General features: G+C 44.5%; 1 protein-coding gene across 1 annotated transcript in view; it reads left to right on the forward strand.

Annotated features, from left to right (window-relative positions):
• The first annotated feature begins 1,647 nt into the window (after positions 1-1,647).
• DMTF1 (cyclin D binding myb like transcription factor 1) overlaps positions 1,648-22,796 on the forward strand; it is a 36,929-nt gene continuing 15,780 nt past the window's right edge. The window contains exons 1-10 of the mRNA XM_015825452.1: positions 1,648-1,725; positions 7,309-7,425; positions 10,039-10,161; positions 10,896-10,990; positions 11,162-11,276; positions 12,291-12,367; positions 14,937-15,094; positions 16,537-16,569; positions 18,558-18,667; positions 21,617-21,845. Of these exons, the coding sequence (XP_015680938.1) occupies positions 7,317-7,425; positions 10,039-10,161; positions 10,896-10,990; positions 11,162-11,276; positions 12,291-12,367; positions 14,937-15,094; positions 16,537-16,569; positions 18,558-18,667; positions 21,617-21,845 (1,049 nt within the window). The 5' untranslated portion in view covers positions 1,648-1,725; positions 7,309-7,316. The remainder of the gene's footprint in view (positions 1,726-7,308; positions 7,426-10,038; positions 10,162-10,895; positions 10,991-11,161; positions 11,277-12,290; positions 12,368-14,936; positions 15,095-16,536; positions 16,570-18,557; positions 18,668-21,616; positions 21,846-22,796) is intronic.

The raw sequence follows: 22,796 nt of genomic DNA on the forward strand, positions 1-22,796 counted from the left end.
GTGTGTGGACAAGAACGTCAACCTTGCTGTCAAGCAAAATCAAGCTCTTAATAGCGAGTGCCACACAAAGTGCACTAACCAAATGGGTGGTAAGACATTAGGGGAACTCAGGCACCACACAGGTTATGTAGGAAGTAAACACAGGGTCAGTCATAAAGGACTCAAATGTCTATACACAAATGCAGAGTATGAACAGCAAACAGGGTGAACTAGGGGCCCCTTTCAATGTAGAAAATAAGCATATCATACAAGACATATTGCTAAGATAAGTTATTGGGCTAAGACAGAGCCAATAGAAGACTTGCTAAAAGTCTTCTAGGATGCCTATTAGTTAACTTTTAGGAATAGGCTTGAAGTAGAGCCAATAAAATATGTGTTAGATAACTTTTGAAGTGTTTATTAGTTAAGACTTAGAAATAGGGATGGTGTGGAGCTAATAGAGGACCCTTTAGATAAGTTTCAAAAAGCCTATTAGACAATGTTTCTTTATCCCGCCTTGAAAAAAACTGTATAAAAGCTTATTGAATCCTTGTTCTGGGTCCTGGCATTTTGCTGGTTGGGACCCCTTTTGCTGAAGCGCTTCAATAAAAGGAACTCAGTCCTGCAGCTTGTGTCTGCTGTTCTTCATCGGCTTTGGCGCCAGACCTGAATTTGGGGGACAGCAATGCCCTCTCCTTCAAGCCAAGCCCGCCTCCTGGAGATTCCAGGCATACCTTTTTTATTATTTATTTAGCGTATGTCATCTGCAGAGGCCATATGTTCACCCATCTGCAAATTTAGTTAGGATAAAGTGTCCAGGCATAGGTGTCTATATACAGAAGACATTCTCCACTGCCTTCTTGCAGGATTTTTCCCCCCAACTTTTCCTCCTGGAACCTCCATCCCTGGGATCTTCTCATGGTCTCCCATCCAAGCACAGATTAGAGGATGGATGGATGGAAGGAAGGAAGGATCCAACCAACATTCTTTAGGTCATCTTCTTCAACTTTCCCAGTGAATTTTCCCAGTGATTATGCATTATCTCATTATTCTAGGAATTATGCAGACACATCATTATTGCAGTTATGCAGACAAATCATTATCCTAATAATTGTTCATTTTACTACATTACTAGGATATCCTTGTGGTCTCCCATCCAAGCACAGACTAGAGAAGAAAGAAAGAAAGAAAGAAAGAAAGAGGGAGGGAGGGAGGGAGGGAGGGAGGGAGGGAGAGAGGGAGAGGGAGAGGGAGAGAGAGAGAGAGAAAGAGAGAAAGAAAGAAAGAAAGAAAGAAAGAAAGAAAGAAAGAAAGAAAGAAAGAAAGAGGGAGGGAGGGAGAGAGGGAGAGGGAGAGGGAGAGAGAGAGAGAGAAAGAGAGAAAGAAAGAAAGAAAGAAAGAAAGAAAGAAAGAAAGAAAGAAAGAAAGAAAGAAAGAAAGAAAGAAAGAAAGAAAGAAAGAAAGAGATTTCAAAAGGAAAGGATGAAACCGCCAGGCAGAGCAGACGAAAAGAGAGAGAGAGAGAGAGATGAAGCGGCGGTCGGGCGGTGGAAGCTCCCCGCGTCGGCGCTTCCGCTCCGCTCTGCCCGCTCCTCTCGCTGCTCCCTCCCCCGGCACCGCCCCTTCCGCTGTGCTGCCGCCGCTGCTGCTGCTGCTGCGGCTGAGGCGCTCGGCGGGCATTTCCTCCATCCTGGCATTTCGGAGCCTCCATCCTGGTTTCTCAAGTGCCCGGACCCAAAACAGGAAGTAAGTGCCGCGGACCGGCCTGCGCGGAGCTACCGGCCCTGGAGCCGGAGAGGAGGGGCAGGAGAGGCCCCGGCCCGGCCCCGTCCTCCGCAGCCACCGGGGGAAGGGGAAGCCGGGTCGGAGGGAGGGACGGGGGGGGAGAAGGTCGCCCCGGGGGGCTCCTTCGAACGCGGGAGGGGGCGGGGCGGAGGAGGGAGGGGAGGAAGAGGGACCCGCCCCCGCCCCGCCCTCTTCGCTCCTCCCCCCTCCCCCACCCCGGCTGCTTCCCCTTTTGGGGGGACTTTTTTTGGGGGGTGGGGGCTTTAGGCCGCCCAGAGACGGATCTCGCCTCTGTCCCGCTGCGATATAGAATAGAATATCCTATGCAATAAAATAGGATCCCCGTCAGACGAGAAAATGGAATATCATATGTGGATATTATATACATACATGCATGCATACATACATGCATGCATACATACACATACATACAGTATTGTACTTAGGAGTATTCAGAGGTTCATGCATCAAATGAGTAAGAAAGTTTTTTTTTAAAAGAAAATGGACACCAATTGGAACATTTAATATATTCTACGCAATAAATTGCCTATGGGGGGTCTGACCTTTGCTGCATTTGTATATATATATATAAAAATACGTTGCCAAGGTATTCTATTAATAGGTAAAGATGTCTGTTTGTTTGTCTGCCCTATGTGTATTCCATATAGATCTTCAGAAATTGTATCTAAGAGTGTTTATATAATATAGTTAGGTGGATACACAACACACACACTTTCTTGTAGGCCATATGTGTCTCGTGTATATAATATAATGTGGAGCAACATATTTTTATAGGAAATGCCTTTGTCTTTTGTACATCGTAACTATGATAACTTGCTTCTTTTTCTTCTTTTTTTTCCTTCTTGTCCCATTGTCCCTCTATCCCATTCCTGCCTCTCCTGGTTCTGTTGCTTCTTTATTTGTGAAATACCTTCTGTCTCATTCCCTTGATGCATTTTGGGGGGGGGGGGGAAGGCCAGAATAAGCTATGAGAGGGCAGAAGAGGGCAGAGTAATGAGACTGATGGGGGGGATGTAGAGGAATAAGATGCAATATAATTTTCACACAATCTGCTGTGCTAATTTAAGAAGCTGCCTGTGGTTGCTTTCACACAGCAACTAGACTAGTTAGGCTAGCATAGAGTTAACTTTGCAAGGAGGGGTGCTTAGCTTGGTTAATTGGCGATTCGGTGTTTGGTGTGAACCAAAAAATTGAACCGATTCAGTTCCCAGGCTAAGAGGGAATACGTGGGACTGTCACAGTTTTGAAAAGATGAATTCGATTTCGCTCTTCCTCTTATACTGCACCCCTACACATGAAAAGTTGCCGTCTCTTGTCGCATATAACGCTACAATACCTAACTCCTGTGATCTTCTCCCCTTCCATAATACCAACATATTTTTCCATCTTGTCTTTCCCATTACCGGTTCAGCTTCTGTTTTTTTTCTGCTCCTTCTGTGAAGGAGTGCCTAATGATATTCCTTAATAACAACCTCAGCACCAAAAAGGGCCAGTGCTGTTTTCATACCCTACTTTGCTAAATTAAACGATTTTGATTCCTAAATCTGCTCAGTCACCACTAAGTGGTAGTTTTACAAACTATATCTACAGTACAGCAAATGAATGCTCTCATATTCTGCCCACATAAATCTTCCTTCCTCCCTCCCTCCCTCCCTCTGACCTATATCAGTGGTATTTTAACATAGAACAGATCCTCTCCTGAATTTGAAAAATACCTACATGGATATTTTACCACTGATACTCTGAAATAAATTGCTTCCATCTTTTCAGTTGGCGCGTTTAGATAAAGTATGCAACTTACTTTAATGCTTTGACAAATAAAAGATATATTTCAAAATGTCTATGTTGTTCCGCTGTGTTTTCAAAACTGTTCTTTAGTTTTACACCTGCACAGAATACATAGTACCATTTCAAAATACATTTCAGTCCTCAGATAGATCAACTTTGCTCCTCAAAACATTGCTTCATGTCGAATTTCAAATATGCCATCAGCTGTGGCAACTTGGTAGGCTCCGAAGACAGATTTATGGAGAGGACCATTAATTTATTTTTTTTAATCTTCTGTTACATTTAAATACGTTGTTGAAATGAACATTACAGTTAAAGACCAACTTGCTGAAAATGACTTATAGGCAATGGGGGAGTTAACAAGCAATGAAGGACAAAAAAAAAAATCCCATTATCAGAACACTATGGATATTGTAGGAATGATATATAGATAGTCCTCGACTTACAACAGTTCATTTAGTGACCGTTCAAATTTACAACTGCACTGAAAATAGTGGCAACTATTGCTCACAAGACCGTTGCAGCATCCCTGTGGTCACGTGATCAAAGTTCGGACGCTGGGCAACTGACTTGTATTTATGTCGTGTGGTTCCCCTTTTGCAACAAAGTCCATGGGGGAAGCCAGATTCACTTAACAACTGAGTTATTAACTTAACAACTGCAGTGATTCACATAACTGGCAAGAAAGGTGGTAATAGGGGGCAAAACTCCTTTAACACAAATGCCTCGCTTAGCAACATAAATTTTGAGCTTAATTGGGGTTGTAAATTGAGGACTACCTGTATTCTGCCTCAGTCAATGATCCTTGCAAGACAAATACTTCAGCTTGCAAACCAAAACTAGCCTTGTTTGCAGGCTCCCATTAAAATAGCAACAGGTCTAACCTTGGAGCAAAAATGCCCTCTGGGATTAGGCAAAGGATCACGAGTCGACATGCGGCGGTAATTAATGGTAAATGGTATAATTTACCATTATAATCCATGGAGGTGGAAACTATCCTGTTGGCAAATGTTCTAATCACATCGCAGTGGTCCAGAAGGGGTCAAATTTGGAAATTTAAACCTTTTCTGAGATCAGTTTCAGGATTCAGCTACTTCCGTAATATTTTGGGCATCGAATTTCAAGGTCAAAACATTTGCAGATCGAAACTTTCCGTGATGGCCCCAATTTGCACATTTTGACTTAGCAGCAGCCAGATGTTTTCTACCCATCGGTAGTTTCACACCATACAAACGACAGAAGAATGACAGAATAACGGAGTTGGAAGGGACCTTGGAGGTCTTCTAGTCCAAGAAAATGCAGAGGTGGACAGCATGACCCAAAGAGCGGGGGTCACTCTCAATCTATCATGAGTTTTTGGCCATCGTCCTCACGGGGGCAACAACTCAGCAGCCATTGTCACGCAGCATGACTCAGCATTGTGGTGTTCAGCATCACGGCATGGAGGCGCTTTTTTCCTGTGCCACATATCTTCTTTCCGACGTGGTGCCAGGATCACATGTAGTTCTGTTCTTTAAGAAGACACACTCAGGCTGTTGGTAGTGTTGCTGGTTTCACCCCTGTTAGATTATTCACTTGCTGGCTTGCTTTTATTTCTGTTAAAACTGCTGAGCAAGGCATCAACCAGCAGCCTGTCCTGTCCCTCCCATGAGGATTTTGAGAATGCGTGCATTATTTGCATCCATGAGGTTTCTGCATTTCACGAAAGGGCTAAATATTCTGTGTGTGTTAACAGGCACTTCGCAGTTCAGCTTAGGGTCACACATTCACACGTGCACTGCCTGTTGAGGCACATGGATCTTGTAAGCCTCCCTTGCTGTCTACCTGGGTGTTCCAGATAGGGGTGGCTAACATAGACAAGACACAGCACAGGTCAATAGCTAGGAAGGAAGGGACACCCAAAAGTCACTTTCAGCTGAACAATGAGGCACAACAGGTTCTTTGGAATACACAGTGACCCAGTGAATTTAAGGCAACAGTGAAATTCTACTGGCTACAGTTCACCTTCGCTGTTTCTCAGTTGCACGCGCACACATTCATCCACACTTAGCCACGTCAACAACCCAACAAATTTGCAGATATCCCAAAGACAATGTAATGGTATATGGGAATGAACTTGGAAGACAGAAGGGAGAGTCATAGTCTGGTTAACCAGCATTTAAACGGTTTCTCAGGTCACTGAAGGAGAAGAGGCATGGGCAGCTTGTCAGAAGGGGTCCTCCCTAGTTTTCCAGAGAAGGGTTCCTGCCTGAGCAAGGGGTTGGACTAGATGACCTCCAAGCTCCCTTCCAACTTTATGACTTACTAGCTGTACCCGGCCACGCGTCAGTCTGGTTAAATGGAAAAGAAAGAAAAGAGAAAGCGCACGTTTGTAATATGTTTAATTTCACAATGCTTGTGGGTATACAATATTTTTTGTTGTTCCACTGTCTGTGCAGATATAGAGATTGTCTGGTTTGCTTTTACGTCCAACAGATGACGCTGTTTTTCAAAAAAAGCATGTTTTTACCTGTCACAGGTGTGACATCTATATAATAGTAGGTATATAAAAACGCGCGTATTCGAATGCAACATTGTGTCAAATTTTCAAAGCAATGGGTGAAGAACTTTCGGAGATTTAAGATTTTGAACAAACGAACGTTTACATTTTTATTTATATAGATATAGATTATTATTAAAAGGAAAGGAGGAGAAAGATACTTTCAGTCTTGCGAGATTCTGTTCATGTAACCTTACAATAAAGCTAGAACTGTGCTCATAAATGGGCTTCTCGTCTGGACCACCTCGCAGGGCTGACATACAGGGAGGATAGCAAAAGACCTTAGACCGCACTTATCAAGATTCCTGAGGACCTCAGCTTGGCAAAACAAAGGGCAGCAATCCACAGCATGAATCTCAGCAGAATGAAACACAAAAATCTTTGATCTGAGTAATAAAAATCAAAGTTATAAGATGGGGGGAAACCCAGGAGCCATTTTTTGGCGTCTGAATGTAGAAGAGAAGGCAAGGCAAGAAGCGATGACTTAAAATCACAAGAAAACAAATTTCAGTTGGACATCAGGAAAACTTTCTTGGTGGTAAGAGATGGTCAACAGTGGAACAGACTTTCTCGGGAACCAGTGAACTTTCCTTCCCTGGAGATGCTTGAACAGAGACGGGATAGCCCTCTCTCTCGTGGATGCCTGCGAGGAGGTGGACCAGACACTCTTCAAAATCCTAACTAACCCTTGCACTTACAGGCTCCATGAGTCTGTCCCTCAAACTTTCTGTTCCTTGAAGAATGTTGAGTTTCTTCTTGGTAATCCCCCCTCTCAAGGGAGTAGCCAGCTCTTATTTGATCTTAGGATAACTGTTTTTGAAGTTACGAATGAGAAGGTACGAGAAATTAAAGGCCACCCTTAACGAGGAGCAGATGTCTTCTGTCTAGGTCTATAGCATGGCTGTTTTACTTACTCTGCATTTGATTCTGAGCTAAATAAAGAGGTTGTAGTTCCCAAGTAAATAAATGGCCCGGTTCGTGGTGCTCTCTGAGCTTGCTTATTTCGTTTCCTGACCCAAACCAGGCAACATCATTAGTGCTAGAAGATTACCTCCGATGATGTTACCTATGGTGGGTCATGAAACGTCTGCAAGAGAGCACCACAAGGACTCCTTGTTTCAACTCTTGAGTTACAAATATTCCCTTTTATCAATAAATAATGACCTTGTGGCTAATCGGTGCTTATTCTCTTGTAGATTTGATTATGACCACAGTTGAAGAAGAATCTGACACAGTGACAGTAGAAACCGTGAATTCTGTAACTCTGACACAAGACACACAAGGCAACCTTATTCTTCACTGCCCTCAGGATGGTATAGAACACCTGTTATTTCACTGTATGCTTTCTCCATATTATTTCAAATTATAATCACTCCTCAGACCAAGATATGGGGCTCGGTGGCACAGCTGGGTAGGGTGGGTGGCATAATTTTGTAATAAAATCTGGGAGAGATAGGTTTTTAGTGTCACATTTTCACTGGGGTTTTAGTTTCCTAGAGGAATTTCAGGAATGTCCTTTAAAAAAAAAATCAAGGCTCTGCAGTGAATGGTTTAGGACAGGGGTAGGCAACCTCGGCTCTTTTTATGACTGGTGGACTTCAACTCCCAGAATTCCTGAGCCAGCATGGGGGAAGCTTTGGCCCCTTCATGACTCGTGGACTTCAACTCCCAGAATTCCTGAGCCAGCATGGCTCAGCTTGGAAACCTCTCCCTTTCCCCTCAGCATGGCTGGCTCAGGAATTCTGGGAGTTGAAGTCCACGAGTCATAAAAGAGCCAAGGTTGCCTACCCCTGATTTAGGACTTACATTTCATTAAGACACCCACTTCACTTACGGAATCCCACCCCTCAAAGTAGACCGTGATCACACTGCTGAAGCATAGAGTAAAAGGTAAAGGTTTCCCTCTGTCCAGTCATGTCCGACTCTAGGACACTGTGCTCATCTCTGTTTCTTGACCAAAGACAATTTCCCTGGTTATATGGCCAACATGGCTATACGCCAGAAGCGCCCGGAATACTGTTACCTTCCCACCGAAGTGGTACCTGTTTATCTACTCGCATTTGCATGCTTTCAAACTGCTAGGTGAGCAGGAGCTGGGAGCAAGGACAGGAGCTTACCCTATCGTGCACGCTCGGGTCTTGAACCCAGTCTGTCAGCTCTCCATCTGACAAGCTCAGCATCTTTAACCACTGAGTCATCTCACCCATTCAGCCATTGCTGAAGCATGAGGATGATGCAAAACCCTGACCCAGTCTGGACATTTACCTCTCAAAACAATTTTGGGGGGTCTTTAGGAATTTTGAACCATTTTACTCCTTAAATTCAAATGGCTTGAGCCTGGAATTGGATGTGGGAGCACTAGACCAGATCAGTTACCCACAATTGTGATTAATTGCACCAACAATTGAGCAATAGGTTGGACGACTTCCTGTTGGAATTATGCAAACCGATGACAAATGGTTCCTTATCGGTTTGATTACGGCAGACTAACGACTCTTAAACCATTAGACTTTAATGTGTATGAAAATTGGATTAAAGCAAACTTATTTTAAGGATATCGTGGGCAAAGTATTGTTTTCAGGCATTTTTTTTAATTTATTTTTTTCGTGTAAGGGAAGAATCACACCAGTAAATGTTAGTTGCTGATCTCTGGGGATTGAAAAAGGGGTCTCGGATTTCAAGAAGGCCATGAATTGTGCACCCCATGAGGAGCCTAGAGGCGAAGATGCTCGTCTCACACTCAGAAAGTTGAGAGTGAGACTAGACAGCGGCAGATGTTTCTCTATCAGGGTGCAAAGAGAAAATATCTGCTATGAACTCCATGTAGGCCTCAGGAAGGGCATCCGGCCAGTAAACGCTCAGCTCCATCCAGTTGTCCCAACTCCACCCCGAAACAAAGAGATTAAAGGGTCATAAAAAGAAAAAAAATGGATTGCGCAGCCCGGACCAACAGCTAAAATGTGAATATTTTTCAGGAACTTAAAACTGGCATCTTTCGATAACTACATTTCTCCCTAGGACAGGGGTGTCAAACTCAATTTCATTGAGGGCCGCATCAGCATTGCGGTTGCCCTCGGGGGGCCGGGGGGGTGTGACCTACTGGGTGGGCATGGATGGAGTGGGTGTGGCCTACTGGGTGGGCGTGGTTTCAGCAGGCAGCGGGGCGCTCTCCTCACAGCGCCGAGAAGTTGAGCCGGGCGGTGCGAAGCTCGCCAACTTTGCACATTGCTGCCTGCTGAAACTGGGCAGGCTGGAGGCTAGGCAGCATTGCACTTCCCATCAGATTCGTGCCACCCAGCTCAGCTCTTGGCGCTGTGAGGAGAGCGCCCCGCTGCCTGCTGAAAGCGGGCAGGCTCGCATTTCTTTTTGGATTTGTGCCGCCCGGCTCAGCCTCTCGGCGCTGTGAGGAGAGCGCCCCGCTGCCTGCCGAAACCCCTCCCCCAGAGCCCATCAAGCCGAATATGTGAAGTAGGCGAGGGCCATTTGCTGGCCACTTCCAGGCGATGGTGCATTTCTTCATTCCTCACAAAGGGTGATACCTCCCCAGCATGCACCCAGAGGGCGGGGCCGACGCGGCAGGGGCTGGTTCCTCGCTGTTTCCAGACGGCCTTATGGAGCTAAGACTGAATGCATTTCAGCATAGATGGCCACCACAAAATTGTACATTGGCTCCCAGCCGTCCTGGGCCAGGGCCAAGGCAGCGGGGGCCGTTCCCTCACTGTTTCCAGGATGGCTTCGCGGGCCACATGAAACCACTTCGCAGGCCGCATCCAGCCCCCGGGCCTTGTGTTTGACATGTCTGCCCTAGGAGTTCCAGTTGAGTGTCCTTGAATGATCAGCAGTAGGCAGTTCAGCATGAAATAATGTCAGATGTGATTCCCTTTTGAGTTTTCATGGCTGTCGTTCTCCTCTGCATGTGTATTTAGAGGCAGACGAAATAGACTCCGAAGGCAGCATCGGACCTCCCCATAAAAGGCTTTGCTTATCGTCAGAAGATGACCAGAGCGTTGACGGCAACACTCCATGCATCTCTGTCGTTGCGGTTCCACGTAAGTGGTTCTCCTGAAGGATCTGCAGATGTAACCGGCTACAGTGAAAACATACATGTGGACCGGGAGGGTTTGTGGAAATGTGTAGCAAGAGAATTTTAGTTTTGTTGTTGAACTGAGTCCACAATTCATTTGTTCGTTCATTCATTCATTCATTCATTTATTCATTCATATACCACCTTTATTATTTTTAGAACAACTCAAGGGGGCAAACACATCCAACACACCTTTCTTCTCCTATTTTCTCCACAAAGTCCCTGTGAGGTGAGTTGGGCTGAGAGAGAGGGATTGGCCCAAGATCATCCAGCTGGCTTTCATGGCTAAGGCGGGACTGGAACTCACCACCTCCTGGTTCCTAGCCAGGTGCTTTTACCACTAGACCAGGGGTAGGCAACCTTGGCTCTTTTATGACTTGTGGACTTCAACTCCCAGAATTCCTGAGCCAGCATGGCTCGGCTTGGAAACCTCTCCCTTTCCCCTCAGCGTGGCTGGCTCAGGAATTCTGGGAGTTGAAGTCCATGAGTCATAAAAGAGCCAAGGTTGCCTACCCCTGCACTAGACCAAACTGGCCCTGAATTACCTCAAGAAAACAGATAGCAAAACAGAAATAGCAAGCAGACATAGCTGACTGAAACATATTCATTGAGCCTGGTAGCTACTGTGCATATGTGAGAAGGATATTTACAAAAAAGATAATAGTCCTACACAAGCTTAACCCTTTATGTGCTTTCCAGTTTCAGAAAGTGATCCGAGCTTTGAGGTGACCATGACTGCTACTACAGAAGTAGCTGACCATGAGGTTAACGAAGGAACGGTGACTCAGATTCAGGTATGATGCCGTTCTTGTGGTGTCCCATGCACTCTTGGGGCACGGCTGCGTGGGATTTGAAAATATAAAACGGTTGCCCTCGGAATAATGGGTTTATTCTGAGAGTTGAAGTCCACACCTCTTAAAATGGTCTTTAAGTTGAGGATCTCCTCTCCTGTTTACCTCTCCCAGATCCTTCAGAATGAGCAACTGGATGAAATCTCTTCTCTAGCCAATGAAGAAGTGTCTGCAGTCAGCCAGGCCTGGTTTACAACCAAAGAAGACAAGGATTGTTTAACAAACAAAGGCAAGTTTACATTTTCTGATTTGGGGAAGACATCTCTGTGTCTTCCACAGGAGGAATACCTGTGAATATTCGGTGCATGACAGACAAGTATGACCTTATTTTGAGAGAAATTAATCTGTTTTATTAAAATAACTTGTGGGCAATATGCTAGCTTTTTTGCAATGAGAACTAATGAATATTTATACTTATTATTTACTTAGCCTATGGCTAAATTATTATAACTTGTACTTTATTGGATCCCCTGCCATTCTGGCATATATATATATATATGTGTGTGTGTGTGTGTGTGTGTGTGTGTGTGTGTGTGTGTGTGTGTATATATATATATATATATATATATATATATATATATATATATATATATATATATATATATATATATATATATATATATATATATATATATATATATATATTCAAAATTTGGATTGCTAACAAAGAATTAAGGGAGTACTGGGATAGCTATTTCAAACTTTATTTAGTTTTCATCAGCCAGACATACCCTTCTGAGATTCGAACCTGGGCTGTCTGCATATTTGGGCCGACAGGGTGTTCAAAAAGCATTCATATATATATATATATATATTTCTTGTCTAGAAATAATAGAAACTCTTCATTTCCATTTTGAGGCATTCATTATCAGGGCTAAACGTCAACCTTTGTGTACATATACGGTTAAATTTGTTGTGCGTATGAAAATATAACAGATAAGTGCATGTTGAATTGGGTGCCTAGATTTAAAACCACTTTGCTCACTTGGAAAAGCATTGGAAAAAATTTAATGATTTAATGATCATCTCTTATTTATTAAGTTTTAAGCCACCCAATAATTGCCATTCTCTGTCAGCTTGTACTAAAAAATAATGCTGTGGTGGCCACAAACGAGTAAAATTTATCTGCTTGATTAGAAGTGGATCTAAATAAATCGTCTCTGTTTCTCTGTGCCAATTGTTCCCTATAAGTTGAACTACTAGTAGGATGTCTTTGTGTGACGGCTTCTTCTCCATTTTTAAGGTCATAAGTGGAAACAGGGCATGTGGTCGAAGGAAGAAATTCAGATTTTGATGAGCAACATTGAGCGTTATTTGAAGGTTTGTGTTGCTCTCAATATGCGTCCTAGTTTCAGACGTTGGTCTCTTCTGTCTGTTGGGTTTCAGAGTTTTCATCAGTGGGATTCCATACAGTTTTTCCATCTTTGTTGTAAAGATGAGTCCCTTTAGCTGCGTACGTAAAGAGACCATGCTCTTCTTTTTTAAGAAAATTTTATTGGTTTTCTAGTTTTACATTTAAATATTTGAAAAGCAACATGGCAGCTGAGTTGGTCAATAATTCAATAACATACAAATATCTTTAGTACAGATCTCAAACTATTACATTAAATATTTCCTCTCTTTTCCCCTTGGTATTTACTGTCTCATATTTAAATTAATACAATTCTTACTATATCGATTAAATAAAAATAACTTTCTTACTTGTATCAATAATTTTAAGTTTATACATATCCTAGTTGTTTTAACATTAAATCTTTTTAGACAATCAATGTCCTGGTTAGTTTTTCCCAATTTTTAGTTTCCCATTAATATTTAAATTTAACGTTTAATATTTATAATTTCCAAGTTTTAAATAATCCCAATTTCCTTTATTACAATTCATGACAAGATCTAATGTTCAGGATACACGTCTTATCTATTGGAATTTTCACCATCTTACATCAACTAATTAATAATACAATATAATATTCTTATTTCCTGGTAATTTCCAAATATAGTAACTAAAATTTCTCTTATTTCAACATTTAACACTCCCTCTCTTTTTCTCTTAATATCTACTATCTCATATTTAAGCTAGTAATTTTTATTATTACCGCTAGGTTAAAAACATTTATTACATTCATCGATAAATTTTTAGCTTGTATATATCTTAATTACCTTTACATTTAACCTTTATAAGACCACGTTCTTCACCTAAGTTTTGCCGGAGCTTTTATAGCAGTAGATCTGGTTAAGCAACAGCCAGACCATTTACTTGCCCATTTAACCAAAGAATGAATGGTGCTTTATTTTACAGTGGGATTGTCTGTCCTTCTTATAGCCTTAAATCAAAGGCTCAGTGGTTGGCATGAAGCCAATGAATCTTAAATTGGGACATCCTGGACCTCAACTTGTCCCTGACTGACGCTGAGTCAGCCTTTCCTTTAAAATACCTGAGAAGGACGTTCATTCCGATTCGTTTGTCAGCCTGTCTCCCAAATAGAGAGAGCTATAAAGCAGGGCTTTTCAACCTTTTCACCCATTGTACCACTTTTAGGATATGGCAACATCCGAGTACCACCAGTCGCCTAGCAAGGTGTCAAAAACTTGATGACCTCCCCCCAAAAGGAAAAAAGTAATAAAGTACAAGTAGTCCTCGACTTACAACAGTTCGCTTAGTGACTGTTCAAAGTTACAATGGCACTGAAAAAAGTGCCCCCCAAGCCACAGCCGAGCAAGACACCTGCCTGCCCGCCCATTGGCGCTCTTCCTCCTGTCCAAGGTTTTCATTGTGAGCATTTCTGTTGAGGATTGGCAGTGGAGGTGGGGTGGGGGGGTGTTTGGTTTTATTCCCCACGTCTGCTGGGTGGTTGCAGCAGGTTTTGGTCACTTCACATGACCCTGGGACACTGTGACCATCATAAATATGAATCAGTTGCCAAGCATCTGAATGTAAATCACAAGGCCCTGGAGATGCTGCAACATTCCAGCTGATCGGCGCTTCTTCAAGGCTCAGCAGAAGCGCCAGGATCAGCGCTGAGCTCCAGCTGGAGCCTGGCACTGATCCTAGCACTTCCGCTGAGCCCTGACAGCCCTGCAGCTCCAGCCATCTCTCGCTCAGGCTTGTGTGGTGCTGCCACCGATTCAACTCATTCCCCTCCCCTGCTACCACTTTTCTAGGATGGTCACGTACCACCTGCCAGGTGCCAATGTACCACAGGTGGTACCCGTACCACTGGTTGAAAAGCCCTGCTATAAAGAATGTTTTTAGCTGGATTGATTTATAATCGATTTCATTTTGTAGTTAACGAAAAAAGAAGACTACGGATTCGAACATCCTTGTTTTGATTTTAAAACCCATTAGAAATAATGGAGGTCATTTCTTCCATGTTGATTTCAAGTGAAATAAATTTTGCACCTTTTCCTGGTTTCTAGTTGTTATTTTTCAAAAAGAAAAAAATATTGCTGCCCTCTCGGTTTAATCTTGTATTAAACGTTATAGTTGTTATATTGCGTAACTAAGCAATAGTATAAGTTCCTGGTTGTTTAGCAGCCATCTTAAACCTGCAAAATCAAATCCTGCCTTATTTTTCCAGAGGTGATGGTTTTCCTCTCCCATTTACCATCACAAACTGGAACTTGGCTGATTAGAGCAGGGGTCTTCAAACTTAGCCCTTTTATGACTTGTGGACTTCAACTCCCAGAATTCCTCAGCCAACATGCCTAGCTGAGGAATTCTGGGAGTTGAAGTCCACAAGTCATAAAAGGACCAAGTTTGAAGAACCCTGGATTAGAGTTTGAATCGCCCTACTTATTTTGGGAAGGCTGTCGTGGAAAAAACAAAATCAGTTTTGACTCACTGTCAAGTGATGGGAAACTTAAATTGTCATCCCACTCTTAATGTGACCAGGCCCGTGGAATCAAAGATGCCACCGAGATCATTTTTGAGATGTCAAAAGATGAAAGGAAAGATTTCTACAGGACCATTGCGTGGGGTTTGAACCGGCCTCTCTTTGCTGTTTATAGACGAGTCCTTCGCATGTACGATGACCGAAACCACGTTGGCAAGTATGAACCTTCCTTAGGTTTGACCTCAATGGTAGGATTTTGAGTTGGCAACCAGCTTGATGGTCAGGTCAAAAGGGTCTAGCTTGAAGAGTAGAGCCGTAAAATGTTGGACAGTGATGATGTCAGATGAAGGAGTTGACCAGAAAATTACTAAAAAACCCAAAAAGCTTTCTGTAACTGTGATTCAAAATCCCCAACGTTCATAAGTGAAGTGAATCTCCAGCTGAGACCTTCATCCTCCATAGCACCTCATCATATTACTGATAAGGCTAGACATTTGGGAATCAGAGATCTTTTCCCAATACTGAAGTTCATCTGAAGATCTGTGAGCAGATCCAAATTTAACTTCTACCCATTCCTGATAAATATCCTGAGCATCAATCCGGACAAAGTGGAGGCGAGGTTCATTGGTGGTGTCTCCACATGGATGAATCGTCCTTAATGTGGAGGTCAGCTCCAACCCTTCTCACTTTCCATAAAGGCTTAAAGACTTGGATCTGCCAGTTGGCTTGGGACTCTAATGGAGGGGTATCACATTGGGGGCGGATGACAGATTAATAACAGGTCCCATCCCGTCCTCTTATCATCATCTTCCCTCTCTCCCCATCTTTTTAGCTAGGAGGGGGTGTTTTTTGTAGTATTGTATTTGCATTATTAGGTTTTATATAGTTTTATCTTTTAATATTGTAAGCAGCTCCGAGAACCACGTGATAAGATGGGCAGGTAATAAATTTTACAAATAAATAAACAATGAATAAATGTACTTTAAGTACGATTGTGTTCTTCTAAAAATAAACCAATGTGTAATATTCTGAAATTCTGAAAACTATGGCTTGGATGACCGTAAGGTAGTAAAGAACTGATTGCTAGTTTCATCCTATATAGCAGGGGTCTTCAAACTTGGCCCTTTTATGACTTGTGGACTTCAACTCCCAGAATTCCTCAGCCAGCGTGCCTGGCTGAGGAATTCTGGGAGGGGTCTTCAAACATGGCCCTTTTAGGACTTACGGACTTCAACTCCCAGAATTCCTCAGCCAGCGTGCCTGGCTGAGGAATTCTGGGAGGGGTCTTCAAACTTGGCCCTTTTATGACTTGTGGATTTCAACTCCCAGAATTCCTCAGCCAGCATGCCTGGCTGAGGAATTCTGGGAGGGGTCTTCAACCTTGGCCCTTTTATGATTTGTGGACTTCAACTCCCAGAATTCCTCAGCCAACGTGCCTGACTGAGGAATTCTGGGAGTTGAAGTCCACAAGTCATAAAAGGGCCAAGGTTGAAGACCCCTGTCGTATAGGAATAAAGAGCAAATTACACAGCTTCCTTTCCTGGTGATCCTAATTAAAATCATGATTTCCAACAATCGGAAAACAGTGGACCAAGATGAACTTGTATAATGAGTGTGTATTTACATCTTCAGTAAATATGCTGTTTACATATTTAACAGGTATACTCCCGAAGAGATCGAAAAGCTCAAAGAGTAAGTTTTATTTAAAAGCAGATTTTTGCCAATAGTTCATACCCCATTCTGGAAACTTGGGTTTCATCTTAGGTGGACAAATGAAGATTCATCAATTTATATTCAAGAGAGAAAAAAGAACCACACAATGGATTGTGTGAATTAAATGCTCCCCCACCAAAGCCTCTTCATTTGCATAGGGAGAGCTTTCAGCTTTATTTGGTGCAGATAACTTGATTAAAAAAAGCTTTGTTAAATCTGTGCTCTACGTCATATAGAATAACAGAGTTGGAAGAGACCTTGGAGGTCTTCTAGTCTAACCCCTTGATCAAGTCGATCAGGCGCCCTGTTCAGTGGGAAATTGAATGCTCCCTACCACAGAGGCCTGACTTGATATTGGCTGTATAAATGTCCCCAAAGCCTCTCATTGATGCATGTCAAGAATACAGAGACTGGCCATCACCCTTAAAAAAAACCTCCCTTTTTAGGACCCTATAATCCCTTAATTCGGATTGGGGTTGGGATATGACTGGATGGACCTGAGCATTTAGCGGCCAGATGCCCTTCCTGATGCATACACAGGAGTTCAAAGCAAGATATTTTTTCTTTGTGCCCTGAGAGAGAAACATCTGTCGCTAGCTAGGATTGAACTCTCAACCTTCTGGTTGGGAGGCGAGCATCTTCACCACTAAGCCACCACGTTGCTCACCAGCCATCATGCTTGTATATCTAAAAACAGCAATACTGACAACTGCTCAAAAGTGAAAAGAGGGAGGTTACAAGAATGGCCTGTGAGCAGCAGGGGTAGGCAACCTTGGCTCTTTTATGACTCGTGGACTTCAACTCCCAGAATTCCCCTGGCCAGCATGTTGGAAGTCCATGCCTCTTAAAATTTACCTCAGGTTGCAAAAAACACTGGACTAGCCCAGGGTAGGCAACCTTGGCTCTTTTATGACTCGTGGACTTCAACTCCCAGAATTCCCCTAGCCAGCATGTTGGAAGTCCATGCCTCTTAAAATTTACCTCAGGTTGCAAAAAACACTGGACTAGCCCAGGGGTAGGCAACCTTGGCTCTTTTATGACTCGTGGACTTCAACTCCCAGAATTCCTGAGGCAGCATGGCTCAGCTTAGACACCTCTCCCTTTCCCCTCAGCATGGCTGGCTCAGGAATTCTGGGAGTTGAAGTCCACGAGTCATAAAAGAGCCAAGGTTGCCTACCCCTGATCTAAACCTTAGTGTTTTCCCCCCCTCTGGCATCCCATTTCATCTCTCTCCGAAATTGCCTCAATGGGATTGCCTCATCCCTGCAGCACTGTGGGAAGACTCCTGGCAGGACTACAGAAAATGGATGGAGACGTCACTCCTGTTGTCATCTTTCAATATGGAGGCACCTCCTTCCCTCCCCCCCGGGGGGGTCAGCAGTAACCTGGTCTGTGTCAGAGGCCTTCCAGCTTTTCAGGGTGCAGAACTAAGCCAAATAATAGTCCAGGATGATTGAGCAAGGGGCAAAGTTCTACTGATAGAAAACTGACTCCATTCCAAGTATTTTATTTGCTTGTTTGTTTATTGCTTTTATTATTCTGTGGGACGCCGTCAAGTTCTTACCAAATCTTAGGGTTCTGCAGAACACACCTTGGGGGGAAAAAACCTTGCTTTGTTTGATTCCATGTCTGTGGAGATTCTCAGTTCTCCGGCTCCTGGTTGTGCCAAAAGTGCTTTTTCAGAAGGCAACTGGACTTTGTTTTTTTCCTTGAAGCGGTTTCGCTTCTCCCCCAAGAAGCTGGAGGGTGGGGAATGGAAGGATTTATACACTTCCCCACCGTCCAGTCAGAACTGAAGAAGCTTCTTGGATGAGAAGCAAAAGGTCTTCAAAGACGAACAAGACAGTCCAGTTGCCTCGTGAAAAAACACCTTTGGGATGACTATGACCTGGATGGCTGAGAATCTCCATAGACATTGATTTCATAGCCTGGTCCTGAGCAAAACTAAGCGCTTTTTTTCCCTTCAGTTTAAGAATCAAGCACGGGAATGACTGGGCAACGATAGGAGCCGCTCTCGGGCGGAGTGCTTCCTCCGTGAAAGACCGGTGCAGGCTGATGAAGGACACCTGCAACACAGGTAGAAGCCTTAAAAGAACAGCCAAGGAAAACCTGGTTATGCTGGTAGGCTGGCTTTGCATGCAAGACATCCATTGGCTTAAGACACAGGTCGGCAACCCGCGGCTCCAGAGCCACATATGGCTCTTTGAGCCTTCTCCAGCGGCTCCCAGCCTCCTCTGCCATTTGCAGAGACAGAGACAGAGATAGGCACTTGCGCTTCCCTTCTCTCTCTCTCTCTCTCTCTCTCTCTCTCTCTCTCTCTCTCTCTGTGTGTGTGTGTGTGTGTGTGTGTAAAAAAGTGTGGCCTCACACAGTTCTCCAACGAGCTGAGAAGCTTATTGGGCGGGGCTCCTCCCTTTGCTGCATCTCTGCAGGAAGCAGGAAGGGCAGGAGAGAGCCAGACCAATAATGTGTGTCACCTTGTTGGAGAAGAGCCTGAAGTCAGCTTGCCAGTTGAGCAGAAGATCAGAGAGTGGGGGAGAAAGAGAAGAGAGAAAGAGAGAGAGAGAGGGAGAGGAAAGAGAGAGAGAGGAAAGAGAGAAAGAGAGAGGGAGAGGAAAGAGAGAGAGAGGAAAGAGAGAGGGAGAGGAAAGAGAGAGAGAGAGAGAGAACTCATGCCCAGCAGCCTCTATTTCTTTTTAATTAAACACTTCAATCAAGCTTCTCACCCTTGCGTGCACGCACGCGCGCACATGCGCGCACAAGTTTGGCGGCTCCCAGTGTTTTCTTTTCTCTGGGAAACGGGTCCAAGTGGCTCTTTGAGTGCTTAAGGTTGCAGACCCCTGGCTTAAGGAAAATAAAGCCCCAACGTCACACGCTGCAGAATGTTTTTTTCATGGATTTATTTACCAAGCAACTAACAAAGCTTTGGAAAGAGACATTTTGCAAGGTGTGTTTGCATAAAACGCACCTCTCTTCCAGGAATTAAGGCAGCTGTTTTTCTTTGCAAGGACAGTGTAGTGGCTTCAAAACCTTTTCCCCCGGGCGTCTCTGCATGGCCCTGTCGGGGGGTGGGGGGCAAACTTGACATAAACTTTCAGGTAATGGAAAGCCAGGGGAATCCTTTGCGAAGAAATTGTGAAATATCCAAAATGCACGGCTGCTTTTTTTTAACCATTTGGAAAGAGGAGTTCCATCGAGATGAAACTTTGCAAAACGCCTCTTTGGAATGCTTTGCACATTCTTCATAAAATAATACGTTTTAGGTTGCTGGCTTATTATATAGGACAGTGATGGCGAACCTTTTAGAGACCGAGTGCCCAAAACCTGGCCCCGCCCCCACTCCACCCCCCTGCCCCGCCATCCCCCGCCCCGCCTGCCCACAGGACCACTCACCACATCCAGGGCTCGACGCAGATCGCCCAGGCAGCCCAGCAGCGCTATAGCGGTCACACCCTCTGCCCGCACCCTGCAGCATCAATTGCATGATGGGGCGTGAGGGCAGAGTCTTGTCTATGCTGCCTGGCTGCCATGTCCTTGGCTGCGCTGCTCCGTGTGGGTCATGCTCGAGGGCGACTGTCCTGCAGGGAGGCTGCTGGAGAGGAGGGGGTCACGGGGGGAGGTGAGGCTGGGGCAACGGCACGTGTGCCCATGGAGAGGGCTCCGAGTGCCGTCTCTGGCACCCGTGCCATAGGTTCGCCACCACTGATATAGGATATTAGGGTGTAGGGTTCCGTCAACTGGTTCCGGCAAAAGATTTGTTTCCAATGTCTTCTGAATTGTGTATTGGCAAGTACTTAGTTGTCTTCCTTCAGTTTCCTCCCCCAAAGACATTGCTGGTTTGCAAGGAGCTGTCCATGGTATATCCAGAATTCATTCTGTTTGCTGCCTGATAGGAACATGGTTGCTGTTACCACCTGTCTTCCCCACTCAACAGGGTGCCTGAGAATGCCTTATCACGGGAGGGTACTGACATATAGCTGTGTCCTTTCTTGCCCCTCTTATCAGTCTGCTGTTCTTCAGCATATCCTTCTGATCTCACCGTAGATCAGTGAAACCTGGTGTTACAGCTACAGATCACAAAGAGGCTTACACTGGGATCTGTTGCTTCCTATAAAGCATTTCACCAGTTAGATTACCGTTACATCTTAAAACGGTTTTAAAAATCGCAACATACAAAAATGTGCCATTTGGAAAAGTTGGCTTGAAACTCAACATTAAGAAAACCAAGACCATGGCATCCGGCCCTCTCAATTCCTGGCAAATAAGTGGGGAAGAAATGGAGGTAGTGACAGATTTTATCTTCCTGGGCTCCAAGATCACTGCAGATGGGGACTGCCGCCAAGAAATTAAAAGACGCTCCTGGGGAGGAATGCTAGGGCAAATCTAGATAGCATACTAAAAAGCAGAGACATCACCCTGCCAACAAAAGTATGTATAGTCAAGGCCATGGTTTTCCCAGTTGCAATGTATGGCTGTGAAAGTTGGACCATAAAAAAGGCTTACATATTGGTCTGGTTTTTTTAACTCACTTTGGTCTCAGTCACTGTTTTTATTGAACAGCAGGTCCTGATCCACAAGCCAGAAAGGTTTCTGGGGGGAAATGAGGGGACATAGGAACCTCTCTACTTTCCCGTCCTCTCACCCAGTGGTGGCATTCAGCCGGTTTGCACTGGTTCAGAAGAACCGGTACCTAATTTTTTCTTCAGTTCGGCGAACCACTTACACTAAATCTGTGAGGCGCATCGCACCAGTGATGATGTCAATGCGCTGCACGTCGCGCCAGTGCTGACAGTAACGCAATGAGTGTTGTGCCACCGATGACAGTGTGAGGTGCATCGCGCCGGTGATGACATCAATGTGACGCGCGTCGTGCCGGCGATGACAAATATGCAAGGTGCATCACGCTGGTGATGACAATGAACAGAACCGGTTGTTAAATTATTTGAACCCCACCATTGCTATCACCTCCTCCCCCAATAAGCATAACATGCTATTAACATCATCACTTTTATTGTTTCCAATTCAGGGAAATGGACCGAGAAAGAAGAGAAGAGACTAGCAGAAGTGGTCCACGAATTAACCAGCACCGAGCCTGGGGACACTGTCACGCAAGGGGTCTCTTGGGCTGCGGTGGCAGAGCGGGTGGGCACCCGGTCGGAGAAGCAGTGTCGCTCCAAATGGCTCAACTACCTCAACTGGAAGCAGAGTGGAGGCACGGAGTGGACCAAGGAAGACGAAATCAACCTCATTCTTAGGTTTGTACCACTAATCCCTAAGTCTTTTCTCTAACCCACGGGTCGGCAACCCACAGTTTCGGAGCCGCATGTGGCTCTTTGAGCCTTCTCCTGTGGCTCCCAGCCTCCTCCGCCATTTGCAGAGAGAGAGAGAGACAGAGAGAGACGCTTCCCTTCTCTCTCTCTCTCTCTCTCTGCATGTGCGTGTAAAAAAGAGTGGCCTCATGCTGTCCTCCAACAAGCTGACAAGCTTATTGGGCGGGGCTCCTGCTTTTGCTGCGTCTCAGCAGGAAGCAGCAGAGAGCAGGAAGCAGCAGCTCTCTGTCTCTCTCTCTCTCTCTCTCTCTCTCTCTCTCACACACACACACACACACACACACACTGAGTGGGGGAAGAGGACTGGCAGACCAAGGGCAGGAGAGAGCCAGCCCAATAAGAATGTGTGTCAGCTTGTCAGAGGACAGCGTGAAGCCAGCTTGCCAGGTGAGCAGAAGATCGGAGAGAGGGAGAGAGGGGAGGCGAGAGAGAGAGAGAAGGAGGGAGACAAAGAGAGGGAGAGAGAGGGAGAGAGAACTCATGCACAGCAGCCTCTATTTCTTTTTAATTGAACTCTTCAATCAAGCTCCTCCCCCTTGTGCGCGTGCGGCTCCCAGTGTTTTCTTTTCTCTGGGAAATGGGTCCAAGTGGCTCTTTGAGTGTTTAAGATTGCCGACCCCTGCTCTAACCATTGATAAAATAGACCCCAGGTTTGAAAATATTCTGTTTCTTCTTTTTCTTTCAACCTTAAAGTAAGTCTGTCCATTTCCGCGCAGTCTAGTATTTTTTTTTTAATTATTTCTTCATCTGGTGGTGTTCCTTCGTTCTTCCAGTATTGTGCAAATATAATTCTTGCCGTTCATTTTCATGCATTGTCCAATCTTTTTTTTTTTTTGAAAGCCCCGTGTGAAGGCTTATATTTGTAAAAGGAATCAT

The sequence above is a fragment of the Protobothrops mucrosquamatus genome, unplaced genomic scaffold, assembly GCF_001527695.2.
Source record: "Protobothrops mucrosquamatus isolate PMUCROS unplaced genomic scaffold, P.Mucros_1.0 scaffold2645, whole genome shotgun sequence".
In the NCBI taxonomy this organism is placed as follows: domain Eukaryota; kingdom Metazoa; phylum Chordata; class Lepidosauria; order Squamata; family Viperidae; genus Protobothrops; species Protobothrops mucrosquamatus.